This window comes from Bombus impatiens, unplaced genomic scaffold (assembly GCF_000188095.3).
Source record: "Bombus impatiens unplaced genomic scaffold, BIMP_2.2 scf_0317, whole genome shotgun sequence".
Classification (NCBI taxonomy): Eukaryota; Metazoa; Arthropoda; class Insecta; order Hymenoptera; family Apidae; genus Bombus; species Bombus impatiens.
This window is the reverse complement of record NT_176736.1, coordinates 1935617-1952853: the sequence shown is the minus strand read 5'-3', so window position 1 is coordinate 1952853 and position 17237 is coordinate 1935617. Positions and strand designations below refer to the sequence as shown.

Sequence of the window (17237 nt, the reverse complement as noted above, 5' to 3'; positions counted from 1 at the left end):
AAAAAAAAAAAAAAAAGAAAAAGAGAAAAAAAAATGAAACGGAGGCTCGAATGGACGGAAGTTTCGACGCGTCGCGCGAAGATCGGGGGAGAGGGTAGGGACTCTTTGTTCGAGCGAGGCACGTAGCCGGGACGTCGTGTGAAAAGTCGCGTAGCGCGGATTTTGTGGGACGGAAAAGTCGCGCGTAAATCACGGGAGGTATTCGTTAAGTAACCTACATTTCTCTGCTCTGGCTTTGATCTGCTTCTCTCCCTTCCTTCCCCTCTCCTCTCCTTTTGTCACGAAAGAATATTTTTTTTCTCGCGTGACGGATAGATCGTGTCTCGGGGAAAACGCGGCCGTAACGCGACGAGCCGCGTTTCAGCTCGACCGATCGTCGTCGCGTGTTCGCGAGTCGCGCGCGATTATTGGTAAAGCAATTAGAGTAACGTAGGCGGACACACATACACGTCTCTCTCTCTCTGTCTGTCTGCCTATATACGGGTGTAGCGCGTTGTATATCTACTTTGTGACATGCAGCCACGACCTTTGACTCGATCGGCAAACTCAAGATTTAGGTTACCGCCGCTTGCGACTGTTCCATGCAAATTTCCGCTCGAAACTAGAATCGACTACCGCTGTATTTAATATAGGCGTCTCTTCCTCCTTTGTGCCAGCAGCTATAGCTAGCTAGAATGATAGCGATCAAAAGGAATTCGATGCGTTGTTCTCGGGTCTGTTTCGTTGGGATTCAAGTTCGAATCCGCCGTCCCAGTGCCAACAACCCTCGTGATTCCCAACTTTCATTCGTCCACGTACACGCGACCTAGAGACACCGAGGGCTTCCGATCTTGTAGATGGGCTAACCTCGTGCCAAGTATTCCCGCCTTCCTTACTCCCTCGTGCATTCGTGCTAACCTACTTGGCTTGCGGATCCTTCCTGCCTGGACCGGCTTGTCATCTTCATCCCTTGTGATTAGGATGGTTAACGTTGTTTACGAACCACCCTTCTAAAGAAACTCTCCTATGATCGTCGAATCGTGTACGCGCTCAAAGCGGGTGAACACAAATTGAAAATTCACGTGTATACACCAAGAGAGGACAAAGTTGGAAGTGTATCAGAGTTTCATCGTCTCGACGAAAGACACGGAAACGTTGCAAGTTAGCGACAGGCTGGAATAAATCGATGACATCGGTCACATTCCATTCCAGTTCAATTACCTCAGCGATAAATTGACTCTCCTCCGGTATCAAAGCCTGGCCATTCCCTCGACTGCAACCGCTCACAATCCTATCTCTCTGTCCACTAATCGAAGAGTGCCCGTTCGTTTCTTCCATTCCAAGACTTTCGCGAATGATCCCGCCGTTCCTTCGATTGAAATCGAGCACCTTAACAAAGTCCCTTCCATCGAATGTCGTTTACCAGACGACCATTCACCAGAGTCTTACATACGACAACTTCAAATCTATAGAACTCGCTAGAAAGTTCTTTTTTCATCGATTATTCTATAGCCTGCAAAATACTTCGCATCGTTCACGACGCGATAGAAACCAAGTTTCCCTTCTACGTGTTATCTCCTTCGCTTCTACCGACAGTCAGGACTCTAGCGTCGTTCATACGGTGTATAAACTGCAGGACTATAGTCGTAGTCGACATCGAGTTTCTGAAGCTCGATAATAAGACGTTCGTTTGCATGGGGATTGGCGATTTCGCATCGTTGAACGTTACATGGGACTCTATCGCGCCTTCCACCCTCCTTGCTCTTCCTTTCGAGTTTCCAGTCGATGCTGATAGTTTTATAAGCAAACTCTGTTCGATAGCAGCAGAGAACGTTCGATAAAAGCCTCGCGTTCGCTGAATTCACCGAGGCTGAATTCTCTCGGACGTCTGATGGCTGTTCCGGTCTCTTGGATCTCGAAAACCGCGCTGAAAGCCAAACGAGCGGGGGTTAAAAACGTCGCGCTGCGAATTAGTTACGCGGCTGGAATTAAGTAGCTCTGCCTAAACGAAATCATAGCGGGTGCAGATAAAAGTGGAACGACGACGGTGCGATGCAATTTGCAGAAAAATCTCAGCTCGACGAAGAACGGCCGACGATAGACTGAATGTTAATAGCAAACCGTGAGAGATAGTAAAAGAAAGAGGAAAAGATCTGGTGGTCTGTTTCTTAGTTTCGTTTGACCGAAAATCTCGAAATGGAGGATTTACAACTACCAGGGAATCTAATGGCGACTCGAGTCGAGTCTTCTGAAGCATTCCCGCTCGAAGAAGCAGCACGCTTTTCTTCTCTGTTTTCCTCCTCGAAGCTCGCTGATGCGAGCATACCGCGGTAGGAGGACTTCGCTATCTGTTCTCGAAGTTACTTGCTACAACGACGAGAACCAAAGAAGAAGGGTTTGTTAGAACGCAGCTAAGCACGTACGTACACGTGCGTCTACATATTTATCGAAGCTGGTTTGCCGTCTTCTATCCGGGGGCTGTTCATTTTCAACGTATCCCCCTCGCATGCAGCGTTCGTTTGATGGTTTAGCCTGTAATTTCCATACAACGTCGACTGCTTCTAAACGTGCTCCTTTCCTGTCCTATCTACCTTCGTGATATCGCGTTAGTCTTCGAGAGACGTGATGAAATTGCGTTTCTTTTTGCATCTTTCTTTCAAATCGATCCAAAGTAGCGAGATATGTCGTAACCGATTTTGTCGTAACCAAAAGGAGAGGAAACATCTTGCGTTCTAACGTTACCGGAATTATCTTGAGTTCCATCTGACATTTTCAATGTTTATAAAATAGATTCCTTCTCCCCCTATTCGTTTTGCTCACGGGGGAATAATACGTTTCTTATATTATACTTTACAGACGGAAGCAGGACGAGGTGACGATCCTCGAGGAAAGGATACGGGCCTGTTCGGAGAAACACAAGAAGGCGGGAGTGGAGTTGCACGCCACGTGTCACATATGCCTGAAAACCAAGTTCGCCGACGGCGTCGGCCACATCTGCAACTACTGCAGCATCCGGTGCTGCGCACGCTGCGGCGGAAAGGTCACTCTACGGTCGAACAAGGTAGGGGCGAAATCGGAAAAGAAGCGGCAAGATATATTGTCCGAAGGAATCGAGTTCTCCTCGAGCTCTCGCGCGCTCTAATTCCCTCTGTTTTTCTTACTCGCTCGCGTTCTACGTTCGAACACGCCGGGGTGGGGTCCCGGCTGACTTATTAGCTACGTTAACTTTTCTCTGTTCGATCTACTGTCGTCGAACCTTATCCGAATGCAATGTCTGATTTACCGATTGTCTCCTATCGCTGGCTATTTTTTAGATTTTCGAATCTATTTCTTTCCACCGATAGCGAGTTTAGAGTCAATCGACCGATCGACTATCTTCATACTCTGTATTCTATCCACTGATTTCTCGAATCTTGTATCGATATAATTTTTCATCACGGTTATCTATTATCGGTATTAGCTGTGTTTTAGGCTTTTGAATTTATTTCACTTATGTCACTCCACTGGTTAGTGTAGTTTGGTAACGATAAATATCGATCGATTAGTTATTTTAACTTTTCTATTATTCGATCTACTCTCGTACCTTGCATATATACAATATCCGATGTTTTCTAGTTTATTTCATTTCACTGGTAGAGAGATTGGTCTCAACATTGATTGACGTTAACTTTTTGTATTTCATCCACTGCCCTTTGAAACTTATATAAATACAATGTCCGACAATGATCGTCTTCTTTCACTAGCTGCACTTCAAGCTTTCGAAAATATTTCTTTTCACCGGTTGCGAGTTTGGTTTCAACATTGTGCAATCACGAAGAAATCGTCGCTCCTCGCTGTCTTTCATAGCTTCAAATATCTTTAGAAGCATCGAGAATAGTATTTTTGAATTGAAAGTTTCGTTGGTTACTCGTAGAGAGTTTTGGAATGATTTTGGCGAGAGAATGCGCGCTTTCGGTAGAGGGTGGCTAGATAATCCGCTATTTTTCTTTTAATTACAGAAGCCACTTAAATTTAGTGAACATCTATGCTTTGAGGGATCACGAGTCTTATTTGTCGCCAGACCGGTCAGGTTCGCGACCAAAAAAGATTCATTACCTAAATGAAGGGATCAAAGGAAATCCTCTGTGACGGTGCATTCGGTACGCGAGCACCGGAAACGCCTTGCCTCTCGTGACGTTCCAAGGCTCGTTCTTTTCACGCCACCCGAAGATTCAAGTAAATTTACCCCCATGCGGAAATATTTGAATTTCTATCCTCTTAATTGCCGTAAATGAATCGTTCAACCTTATCGGAGAATACAGATCAAATTCTGTTGCACAGATCGTTAGAAGCGAATGAAAGATTTGTTTAAATTCGAGAAAAATATTGAACTTGAAGATGAAATGAAAAGCATCACAGATCGATAAGCAATGAGATCTGTCGCAAGAATCGATAGGGTGGAAACTAGCCCGAAAGCCACAGTCACTCGCTCGGCCCTCGCTGATAACTCTGATCAATGGGATCTTGGGTGCGAATCTGTGCACTCGGGAGAACGGAAACGAGGCTACGATTGCCGACTCCTTCGAAGTATTATCTCGGGCCTGTCGCTGTACGTTTCGTTGCACTATATTCGCGCGTTGCACAATCTCGCTATCCTAAATAGAATGGCGACGAGAATCTCTGGTCGACTAGGAAAATTGAACCATAAATTCTGGTGGTACTTTTCTCTTTTCATTTCCAGCCTGGAAATTTTTGAACGCTCTATATAAAGGCTTATTCGGCGAGATCATTATTAACATTTATTATACGCTTAAAGTGTATGCTAATATACTGTATGCTAATGTCTCTTCTGTACACATTTTGGCATTTCAATGTGTTTTATGTAATATATTAATTTTCCATGACAAACGTTCAAACGTTTTCATGAGTCGTTGTATATGTAATTAGACGAACACACAGAGGCGTACAAATTTTATTTAATAAAAATTGAGACGAATCGTAGGAGGAGAGATAAGAACCGTTGAAAAATTAGATCGACGTCAAATGGAATGGTAGCGTGAGAGGCGGTTAATGGCGGAAGAAGGTCTCGTTCGCGCGTTATCGAAGATTCCAGCGATTTCACGCAGTTCCAGTTCCCGGCGTTCGCGGAAAATTGGATCCGCGCCGCTGTGATTTATCGCGTCTTCAAGGCAGTCCATTTATTTCCTAAGCGAAGAGATTTCGAAACACGAGCCTTGTCGTTGTCGTCGTCGTCGGGGCGGCCACGATTACCGCCACCGATGGTTTGGCTTTGGTGTTAAAAGTGCAAAGAAGCGATCAGCGCTAGAAATGTCACCTTCCTGGAAACAATTAAGAGCAACCCTATCGTAAAAGACGATAACTGGCCGCGTATCGTCGCGCACGTTTGAAATACGTGGAAATAATTGACCTATAGCGGCACTGTTGTCCCCCTTACCGCCCACCCTTCTCCATGCTACACCAATTAACCGTTATTGTGGACGTGCGCGTGTGTAACGTATGTGGGCGTAATGCCATCGTTAAATAGCCAGCTAGCGAATATGTTTCCTATCTATGAACGCTGGTATTTCTCCGGTCAGATCGCACAATTTTGATAGGATTTTCATCAATGGGAATGAAATAGTGCCTACGGACTTGCCTGCAACCTAGCTTTTTATTTCTCGTCTCTCGCCTTTGAACACGACACGCCCTTCGTCATGCATCCCCATTTCGAGGCGATATTTAACAATCGAGTGATTATGGACAGGTCGTATTATCATTATTGTCATTGAACATTTATCGTCGAAAGTTGGATTTTATAATCGATCGTTGCGATTTTATTTGCGATTGAAAGTTCCTTGGAACGTTACTTTTTCCATATTTCAATTTCTATATCTTTTTATATTTAAGGAAGTAATGCCGATGATAAGTTTGTAATTTGGCAAATTTGATTTTTTATTTATTTATCGCTTACCGGATCAAATATAGTCTTACCGCCAGCTGTTTGGTAAAGTAACGTCGATGATTTAAAACGATTCGAAGAGAAATCCTCGAATAGATCGCGTAACTCGATTAACGACACGATAGTTTAGCGAGCGATTCTTCGAGGTTGCGGCAGTTATTCGCTTGTATTCAGGAGGCCCGCGGCATAAAGGGTAATTTAACTTCGTTTTTGAAAGCGGCGCATCCGGCAGCAGAGAAATAAGAGCGACAACCAGGGCTTTACGCACGTACAGAGAATACACGCGCGCGCATTTCACCCGGGGAGGTACAATAATAGAGGCAGACGCGCGGAACTTCGGCTTACAACTTCCTGTAAGTTTATTGGTTTTCATCGTACACTAACGCGGCTTAAGAAACGGAGGCTGGCTATGCAGTCGGTTAAAGTGAGCCTTGCGCGCCCGGTTCCCTCCCTGGCCACGTATTCCATCAAGAACGCAACAACAATTTACGATACTTTCGAAAATATTTAATCTTCGATTCAACGCCTTTGTCTTTGAAACTTTCGCAAAAGTATCATCATAGCTGCCAGTTAGTTTCTTAGTTGTGCACTTTGCTGCAGATTCGAAGAGATTCATTGATCGTTCTCTGAGAGACTCGTGTTCCTCTCCGAACATCCATCGCCGTTATAGCGAATCCTCGCTTAATACAGCCGAAAATATATGATAGACCGAGGAGGTGGCGTGTACGCGCGTGCCAATGGTTCGTCCAGCGAACACGTACTCCCACATGAGCACCAGGGCCACACGCAAGCACGATGATAAACGTCACGGCGCGCGTTACGACATCATCGATCCGCTAGAACGGAACGCTCGTACGTTTCTTCATTGCTGTAAAGAGAGAAAGAGAAAGAGCCAGAGCCACGGTACGCGAGGTTCGTTCAATTACACGAGCCCGGGCTTTTTCACCAAACGGGGTTCTTCGATTCGTCGGTTCTCAGGGTCCGAACGAATCCCTTTTCTTCTCTTTCCTTCTTCAGTGTTTTTTTTTCCCCGAGCCTTTTCGTCTTTCTGCTACTACACCATTACGTGCGATCAAACCTAGCACGCATATACACACCTTCCCCCCTTCCTCGTCTTTCTTTCTTTCTTTCTTTCTTTCTTCTTTTCTCTCCTCGCCGATCTCTGTACTCGTTGTGGTTTCGTCTCTCTGCGTGAGAGAGCCTATGAATGGGGCGCGTCCCTGTGTGACGTCACGTTCCAGGGGTAGAGGGCTGGGGTCAGGAATGAAGTGCGGGGTGGACGAAGGTGTGGGTGGATGGATGTCGGGCGGCGTGCAGGGGGGCGAAACGTGACGCAACATATTGATCTAAGTTTCGTAGGGAGGGTTACAGAGTCCATGATGGGGACACACCGACCGACGCGGACAGGGTTGGAGGGGCTCGAGGAGAGAACGGATAGGGAATGGAATACAAGGTGACCGGTAAATTTACGTTGTTCTTCGTTTCGACGCGGTCGCGGTGTATTTGGCGTGGCGGTGCCTCCCGTTCATCGAGGGGAAGGAGTGGCTTTGAAGCTGGCCGCACACGCGTAGGCGGAAGGGTGGCCAAGGAGACGGCTTGAAACGTATCGCACGGCCGAGGCAGTTGCATTTCTCTTAATGAAATTAACGCGGATTGAACGTTCATCGGGAAGGCTCCCGTTAATTGAAACGATACAAAGTCCACGATATATGATATAGTAGTTGAGAGGGCAAACTGCGTAGAGTACAGTAGTGCTTCGGTAACTGGTCGAGATCTTATTTGGTCAGCTATCGAAGCAGCGAAATCCTGAGCATTTCTCTTCTCAGATTGAGATACGAATGCTTGGCACGTACGTATCAGAGCCATTAATGCTATTAGGGAAATTTTCGGAGCTACAGATGTTAAATAGATTTTCAGTAACAAGTTTGGTAATAAAACAAGCGAGTTTCACAAACTACAAATCAGCTAGCCACTTTATTCGACACGAAACTCTAAGACTATGGAAACTGTTTCTGCAGAAGTTTGTATCCTACAACTTGTCGCTTGTCGTTTTATTAATATTCATTTTATTTGAACTTCGTTAATGTTTACTTAGTAAATTATCGTGCAATTATGTCTGGAGATTCTTTCGAGGTCAGCTTCGAGAACTGCTAGGATTAATCAAAACGATACTATCGAGATTTACGATTTAAGTATTAGAAAAATTTCAGAATAATTATGTTCTGTGGAACATCAATACTTAGAATTCCAACTATTATCGTTTCCACTCGCGCAACCAGACAATGTCCCTAAACCTTTCGACATTGTTCGCGTCACCGATGCAACCCAGGTTGCATAGTTCGCGGGGCTCATCGAATTATGGCGATTTTCGATTAATGACCGGGTCGTTCCGAGATTACTGAAGGTCCAGAAAGCTGGCAGGCACGCGGAGGTGAATAGCTGCAACGGTCCGTGGGACGTGGCGACTGGTTCCAAGGTTCTCTGTCGATCCATTGTGCGCTCGTGTTCGGCCGAGTGCACGCGTGTATCTCTGGTATTTATGTCAGAGCGGTAGGGACTGACGGTAATTCTAATCGAACGCTGTCCGAGGAAGTATCCTTCGTTCCAATACAGCATTCCACAGCCCCCGTTCCACAGAATCGATCCTCCCCTACACGACTTCCTCTCTACAGCTGTTCAAAAATCGTCCGCACAATTTCAATTTTCTCATAACTCGAAACCACTTGTAAATTTAACAATTAATTTGGTCTAACTATGACATTTCTCTAATTATCTGTTCGCGTTAAGCCGTTCTTCATCTTACAGGTTGAAATTAAACTTGGGACTGTCGTTGAAGTTTCTTTGGACTACACGTAATTCGTGGCTGTCGTATTTGGAGTTTGGTCAGGAAAAACTGGATACCCTTCCCCGAAAATGATTAAACGCGCGCTCGCGTGATTCTCATTACGAGTGCACGGCTACCGTTTCACGTAAAATAAGCCGCTGGTAATTGAAAGTTCCGCAAGTTTCTCGTATTTGCGGGCTCCGTCGAGGCATCTGTCGTTCCTCCACGAGCTTCTTCCTCGTGGTCGAGTCAGGCAATTGGAGTCTCGTGGCGTGTGTATGTAGGACAGCTGAAAAGTTCGGGGCCGCAAAGTTCCAGAGCTCGTGACGCTAATGCACGTGATGGTGGCCCCCGTTTGCCGAAAAATCGAGGAGGCGGAAAGGCCGAAGTTGTTCAGAGAGACATAAAGTGTACTCTGAATAGAAGAAGAGAGGAGGGTGAGGATCTCGATCGTCTAGTCTCTGCATACTAATTAGCTGTTTACGTAGGTGTGCAACGCCCACAAACTTCTTTTGTACGTAATCAGACACATCGGCGATTGCCTCGTTAGTCGTCCCGAGAATCGTTTCTTTCCCGTTTGGCCAGGGCCAATTCAGCGTTTGCATAAATCTTGCAATTACGTCGACCTTTCCTTAACCGTGGAACGACGTTGCCCTCGATTATTCCGTTTTGAGACGAGAGCGAATTACCATAATCTGGAGAAATTATGTGGAAGCCGCGAGACAGAGAGATCTTTCGTTTGGCCGATCGATCCTTGGTATTATACCTAAGCGCGATTTCAGGCTAAACTTCAAAAGGATGCGCCGCGATACGACGTGTCTGTGGAACGGTATCGTCGCTAGTTTGGGTTGAAGGATTGTCTGAGCACTGATGCCACTCGACCAGCAGAGTTTATTATCTGCAAACTGAAACTCTTGTCCACTATCTTGCTCCTACTTCAACCTTTTCTTCGTCTCCTTCCTCTTTCTTCGAAATATTCTCGCACTTCCGGCATTCAATGGTCGCTGCTTTAGACGCGAAGATTCTTTGCCGTTGCAAAAGTCCTCTTACGCTCGACGATTCGCGTACATCTCGTTAGAAATGAAAGAGCTCGACAGCTACTTGGCGCCGCGATCGTCGTTTGCCTCGGGGAAACTTACCGAGGGTTTCCATCGACACCATGAAGCGACCTCTTCCCTTCCTCCACCAGTACAAGTGCAATCTCAAACGTTCTTTCATCCCTTCTTGTCGCCCGTTATTCCCTTAAACATCTGGACGAAGGAAGAGTTTTGGTAACGATCGACAGACGAATGTCCATACAAATCTAGACAATCGTTCGGAGACAGGAATGAAAGCGTAAGTCCCGTGATCGACTCGAACGTCCAATCGACGAATTGAAAGGATAATTCGTCGCGAGCGTTACGGACGCGGGCACCGAGCGTTATTGTCGGCGTGGCGAGTTATCGGACTGGCTTGAACGAGCGTATCGATCGCCGGCTGCTGTACTCGAGGCAACGGGACGTCAACGTCCACGTCGATGTCTCTCTGTATCGTCGTCGTCGTCATTGTCTTGTCTCGGCCGGCGTCGCCTGAGCGCGGTTGACATACTGCCTGCGTACACAGGGCCCGTGATAAAGTAATCTGAATTAATTGGCCTCTAATTAATTAATGCAAATCACCGACAACTCGCCTCGAGCCGGCAAACTAATGATCATTTACGTTACGGCCAAACACGCAACGTCGTGTTCTCGTTCCTTTGGTCCACCACCACCGAACACCACCCAACTTAGGCGGGTGTAACGACGGGCAGAGGGGTGAGACGCCTCGAGGGCCATCTCATTCCCCTACGTCGATTCTCTCTCTCTCGGTCCTTCTCTTTCTCTTTACCACTACCAACAACAACGTTTTTCTCTTTTTAGGCTGCGGAAAATAGCGCACACGTACGTACGTACGTACGTACGTACGGAATGTTCGGTGGTTGGGCGAAAAGGACGCCGCTAGCACAGGGATGAGCGAGAGAGTGGTGGAAAGGGGTTGAGCTCTTGACATATTGCTACCTAGGCAACTCGACGAAGTGCTCTTCACCTACCCCTTCCCCCTGCCGCCGCCTATCTTTGTTTCTTCGTTTCTCGCTCTCCTCTCCGTTCCTGCACAGTCCCTCGACACCATCTTTCTCTCTTGCTTGCTTTTTTTCGCTCGTGCACCCTTTCTCTTTCCTTTCTTGTTCGGTGCACTCTCTGTTCTACGGCCGGGCCGCCAGTCTGCAGCGAGGTTCGGTCGGCGTTGCAAGCATCTCGAGAACAAAAAAAAAGCTGCTTCCCTTTCGCGGATGCACGCACGCCTCTATCTGGACGAACGGGTCGACCGACGACTCGTACACGGACACGCTCGAAAACCATGTGGAATCGTACATTTTCCTGGAAACCCGTACTCCAGGGGTTCGTTTCTCAGTTACGTTCTCTTATGTTAAAGGACGTCGTCGCGACTCGATGCGTCGACGTCCCTGATTTCCGTCGTCTGTAATCTCGCGATCGAACGATGCAGCTTCTCGAATCGCGCGGACCCGTCCCACTCGGTGTGTAAGTGACGGATATTTTTAACCCATTTTATACTGCACCCTATGTTACTCTGTGCACCGAAAATCACGTTGCAACGATGAAATAATTACGTTCACCGCTCGGCAGCTCTGGAAAGCGTTTTCGACAAAGGGAACGCTCCTTTCATCGGAAACTGTTCACTTATTAAGCAGCGCCAGCAAGAAGGTAAAAATAAATTCACGTTTACCGGCTCGCTTTTAAAAACTGGGACGCCTGGTCTGACGGAGGGACGAAATATCGTCCGTTGCTAAAGAGATCGGGTAAATTGTGTTCCGCGCACCGAATCCTCCACTTCATCGTGTCATCCATTCGTAAAGACTTCTTCGTTTTTTCTACTTCGTCAAACCTGAACGACGCTTCAACCTTTTTTCTTCTTCTCTTTCCTTTTTTTCTTTCTTTTCTTCCTCTTTTTTTTTTTTTTTTAAGAGAGACGCATCCGTTTTTCCGCAAGATCGCAGAATTTATTCTATCCTGTTTCGTATGCGCGCCGGGGAAGAATTTTCGAACGTCAACCCCTGCAGTCGGATAAAGGACACATTAAAGTATTATTTACGTAACAGGCTCTCGGCCTGTTAAGGCCGTCATTAACCGTTTTTACGTAATGCGACGCCGACTGCGATGCAATTATGTTATCCCGTGCAAAACTCACGATTCGACCTCGCGAAAATCGCCACCCTTTCTGTTCTCGGCCTATCTGTTTATACAATACGGGAGCCGAATATGCGCTCACTATCTCGTTACGCAATTGATTCAACACGATAATAACAGAGAACGTTGATATAAATTGTGGAATAGAAATAGATCAAACGGTGATTGGAGTTTCAGTGATGCAATCGGGTGACAGTTACTACGTCGTTTCAAGAAGTTGCTTTTTATCGACGTGTCGATATTTTTAGAAATTAATTCAGGAATGTTTTATCGTTAACCGTACTATTAAATGTTAAACGCTCGTAGAAATTGAGAAAGAATACGAAGAAGAAATACGATCGAGGGATTCTTTTTTAAAAAACATTGTTCAAGATTTCGTGCCAAAGCTCTCAATGGCTTGATTGCCTCTTGACGAGAAAAACAGCTAGACCGTTTCCGTACGAGGTGCAATCGTAGCTGACTCGCGTCGCCTAACACGGCCAAACACGTTTTCATTTGCAGCAGCGTCCTCGCCTCGCGGATTAGCGGAATATGCGCTCGCGAATCTGCATTGGATTCATCGAACAACGATAATGGACAACAATAATTATGCAAACGCTGTGCGTGACCGACCGTATATCGCGATATTCACGTCAGAACTGGCGTCTCTGGACCGTTCTCTGTCTAATTCCACTTTTCCTAGCGAAAAAAGAATACCGAAAGGAATTATTAATCGAACTCATTTTCGTCAAATTCTATTTCGATCAAGTATAATAATACTCGATGATACATACACGCAATAATGCTAATGATAATACGTACAAACTTTCAAGGCTGATTACGGATTGAACAAGAAGATTGTACGAGAATTACATCCAGCATAATTCCTGCTATCCCTTCTCTTTATCTTAATCGAACTCATTTTCATCAAGTTCTATTTATCGAGCGAGTGGTATGATAATAATTAACGATGTGCAAGTGCTTGGTCGAAGAACGAGTAGAAATACTCCATGAATATATAAAGTTAGCTGACCGTTATTTTCCACAAAACAGTATTCCGTATTTATTGTTGTAAAAAGTTCGTTATATTTTTTCAAATCACGAAATTAGTATTGTAGAAAAGAATAAAATTATAATAGAATTAATCGCGAGGGCCAAGGGTTAAGATACGCGATTAAATGCAAATTCTAAGAACTTTGACTTACACCGACTTACACTACGATTTTTAGTCTGTCAATTGTACCGAATGTCACTCGAGGATCGTAGATGTTAAATTATTCGATCGATCAAAAGCTCGAGTGCGTATTTTAATCCCGCGGACTTTACGGCATCGAAGCGGTCGTAATTCAAGGGAGCAGCCCCGTGTCCTTGCGGCACGTTGTTCACGCCATTATAGTTGGTACAATAATACGCGTGAATGGGCATGGAAAGTGTTATCGATGGGAACCGGCATGGGCATTGTTTTACGGTTTGCTTCTAAATGGTCCATCCATCACGCTTTATCTTGATGGAGTATTCTGCCCGCCTATTCATCCTTCAAAACGCTTCGCTACCGCCGCCAACGTCGCGCTAGCCCGCTAATTATTAGCCTTTCGTTCATTGTACAAGGCAGTGAATGGTCGCCAGGCGAAGAATGTGCTTTTCGTCTACGAAGAGCCGCTCGATTTCCCTTTTCCTTCCGCCGATTCCTTCACGCGTACTTTCGCGTTGCGCGTTTCTAAAGATTCGTCGCTCCAATTACTTCGTAAAGGAAGAAGAGTACGAAGAACGGTGTACATTGTTTCCTGCTACGTGTTTTCGTCGTTATTGAATCGTGGAACGTTTTTTCAACGTTGGCCCAAGACGTTTCGATAATCGTGCCGAGCCCAGGTTCCTTTAGAATCTAGAGATTCTCTAGAAACCTGGATATTTGCAGAAAGTCGCTATACGCTGTCCTCCATCGGCGTCGGATCCGCTTGATTTAATTTAACGTTACTCGAAGCTTCGTTGGATTTGCATAAGAATTTCGCCCGAGGCGATGAAGTCGGAGACTTCGTTAAAGGGGATTTTACAATAATTTCTCCTCCGGCTGCGCGAAGATCGTCGAGTTTTCCAGTTTGCCGCGAAAACTGCCAGCGAATATATCGCCTGTAGTCGAGCTTCTCGCTGCAACTGGGCCCTCTCCACTTGCCCCCTCTGGGCATCGTGTATTTTTAACGCTATTCTCGCCATCTTTTGACAGCGTCTCTCGACAAATACTCCGCGAGCGCGAAAGGGTGTCACCGCGAATCTATTTCGTTGTTCGAGCGATGGACGAGCGCGCGTTTTTCAAGGGTTGTAAATTGAAAGCTCGCACCACCCGCTTACACGTTTCAATTAGCATCGTAACTGGTCGACTTCCTATAGATAATTTCCTATTAATATCCTCGCTACAAGCGGTGACCTGGATCGATCAGTTTCAGGACTCTTTCCCTCTCCTCGCTCTTGCTAGAGCTATCTCCCTTTCGCGCCGCCGTGGATTATTTTAGTTACACACCGCGATCGAACGCTCGATGGGATCGAAAAAGAAACGTTAGGATTTTAGAAGACTCTGGAACTTTTAAAACTCCGATGCTTTTAAACATTTAGCGTCCCGATGATACTTTAACAGCGAAGAGGAGGAGAAGAACGATAGTACGAAAATTATCTCCAGCCAAACCTCGGCAATTCCAACATCTACGATTCGAAAACTTTCATAAGAAGATAACGGTTTTGTAAATTACCTGACGCTTGCCCGTGCAAACTTCTAGATGTCGAATTATTAACTCGCTTGATCTCGATGCAGAGATTGTGTAATGCGGTTTGATTGCAGGTAATATGGGTGTGCATTCTCTGTCGCAAGAAGCAAGAATTGCTGTCGAAGACCGGACAATGGATAACGAAGGCGGGCCTAGCAGCCGGGGACAACGCGATGCTGCGACGGATGCAGGACATGCAGGTGGGTGGTCCTCCGGGACTCGTGGACCAAACTCAGGATAAAAGACCGAAACTCGAGAGAGCGCACAGCGCGGCTGAAAAGGAGAATTTACCATTGTTACTAAGGAGCGGAAGTTTGCTCAGAAGACAGTACTCTCAGCAAGAGCAAGTACGATTTACTTCATTCATTTAGTGTTCGACCGCGGGGATCAGCTTCCCCGTGGCCATTAAATAGCGCTCGTGCACGCACTGTTGCTCTGGATGTACAACAACAACAACAAATAATTAAAAAGCTACTAAACAACCTACAACAACAATTGCAAAACACTTGGCTAAGCGAATTCGGTCGAAGCAAGGCAATGCAATTGGTATATCTCACCGTGTGTCACTGTGCTCATTGTCACTAATCATTGCTGCTGCGTCTTTGAACAATTTATTTTAACGTTGTTAGATGAAATACCGACATACGACGCTCGACATGTTCCATCTTCTTATTCAATTCATCTTAACGTTGATAAAAATCGACAAATAAAATTCGATATATATTTGTTGGAAATTTTGTAGATAATTCACAACAATTCGTAACTTTTGTTATCAGAACACACCACTATTGCCTTTTCTACTCTGTGGCTAGTTCATTTACGAGTAATGTTTCTCTTTTTTGAGACAACGCAATTATGTTTCGAATGACTAGCTGTCGTTGGATATCGACACATTTTATCGTACATCTTTCACTAACCATACGCAGTCTAAATCGTCGCAAATTCTTCCGAAATTGAATAGCGCCAGATTAACCGTCTTCGACAATGTCTAAAGCGAGTAGTTGCTAACATATGATACATATGACAATACATACGATAGATTGTCCAAAGACACAGTGAAACTGCATATTGTTCACCACATGCTGATTTGATCAAACAAGAACGCAACAAATCGCACTGTTTGCATCCACCACTGCAACCCACACGTGACGAATCGAAACCGGGCCGATTGCGGCACGAAAAAATGGCGGTTTTCTGCTGGGGATTACAGGGCCCAGGGCGTCGACTGCCAACGAGCGATAGCGGAGTGGATATGTCCGTTTCGCCTCACTCGAGAAGTCTGCCGACGCCCCACGTAGCTTCGCCGCATCAGATGCAACAACCGCCAAGGCATCCGGACGCGTACGCGGAGGATGACCCGAATCTGTACAGAGGCGAGATCGACGGTCTTATGAAACAACAGAACTACCAGAGACAACGACCGATCTACCCGGTGAGTGAGTGGGACCGCGTTCTCGCGATTGGTTCAGCCTGGATCGAACGTGACGATGACGTTAGATGCTCGAAAGAGGGAAAGAGAGAGCAACTTGGAGAAATTAAACATTCAACAAGTTATGCACAACCCTGTACAAGCTGCGAGCGCGTAGGAGCAGACCGCTAGCGATATTCTTACGTGGGCGGTGCTCGAGGGGATGTTCTCGACGAGCCCAGCCGCACGAACAGATCCAGTGGAACGAAGTTATCGAAGGGGAACCGAAAAATTTCGATGTCTGCTTTATCCTGGTCTATACTACTTCCTCGTGCTTCGCTACTGTTACCAGCTGATTGAGAAACGCGTATCTATCCCGTTCAGGACGGAGCATTATTTTCTTTCACTTTCACCTTCCTTTTTTCATCTCATTTCATCTCATCGCCATCTCCTGCTTCTGCGCTGTCTCACTTGAATATTATATCGTGTTATAATATGAAAATTGACGTCGTCTTGTGACAACTTGGTGTTCGATGGTTTCCGATTTTTCTTGCCTCTGAGAGGATCCGTTCGTTACCTTTTTAGGATCAGAACACGGATCTCGCGATGACATACGGTCAACCAACGGTAGAAGCGGGCCCACCACGAAGCGCTGTGCATCCTACTCAGCAACACTCGGTGCATCAAACGCAAAGCGCGCACCCACCGCAACCGATGGGTGGTCAGGTTGGTCTTCAGCCTCAGAGAAGCTTCAGCAGCAGCGAGGAAGAGCGAAGCACACCCGAGTGTGCTAGCGACGAGCCTGACGAGTCCGAGAAGGGTGAGTCTATGCTCGATTCTTGCTTCTGTTGTTGTTTCTTTTTTACGTCGAGTTTTTTCTTTAATCGACTTCGAGAACGAGATCCGTGCTTTAATCTCGTGGCCGGTATGCAATTATCGCGACAACAATTTTCTTCCACCGTTATTTTCCTCTTAATACAACTATGATCTTTAGCCGAGTAAATTTATAAACGATTTCAGAGTTCGAGTTTAATTAATTTTCTTCCGGTGGAGTCTCTTGAAAATCAACGATTCGTAATATCACTCGCGTCGCGACTCAGGGAAACGCTTTGAACAAAGATTGAGCACG

The 17237-nt window shown here is 45.9% G+C and overlaps 1 protein-coding gene across 18 annotated transcripts in view; it reads left to right on the top strand.

Moving 5' to 3' along the window:
* The window catches only part of LOC100749525 (regulating synaptic membrane exocytosis protein 2), a 70492-nt gene that overhangs the window by 4854 nt on the left and 48401 nt on the right, over positions 1-17237 (top strand). For 11 of the 18 annotated variants that reach the window (XR_004461609.1, XR_004461607.1, XR_004461610.1 and 8 more), the window contains exons 3-6: positions 2836-3040; positions 14775-15047; positions 15911-16132; positions 16694-16928. Coding sequence is in view for 14 of the 18 variants with exons in the window: in XM_033320433.1 (XP_033176324.1) it covers positions 2836-3040; positions 14775-15047; positions 15911-16132; positions 16694-16928 (935 nt within the window). In the remaining 4 variants the exon portion in view is untranslated. The other 7 variants (XM_033320429.1, XM_033320424.1, XM_033320423.1 and 4 more) reach the window with 5 other exon arrangements.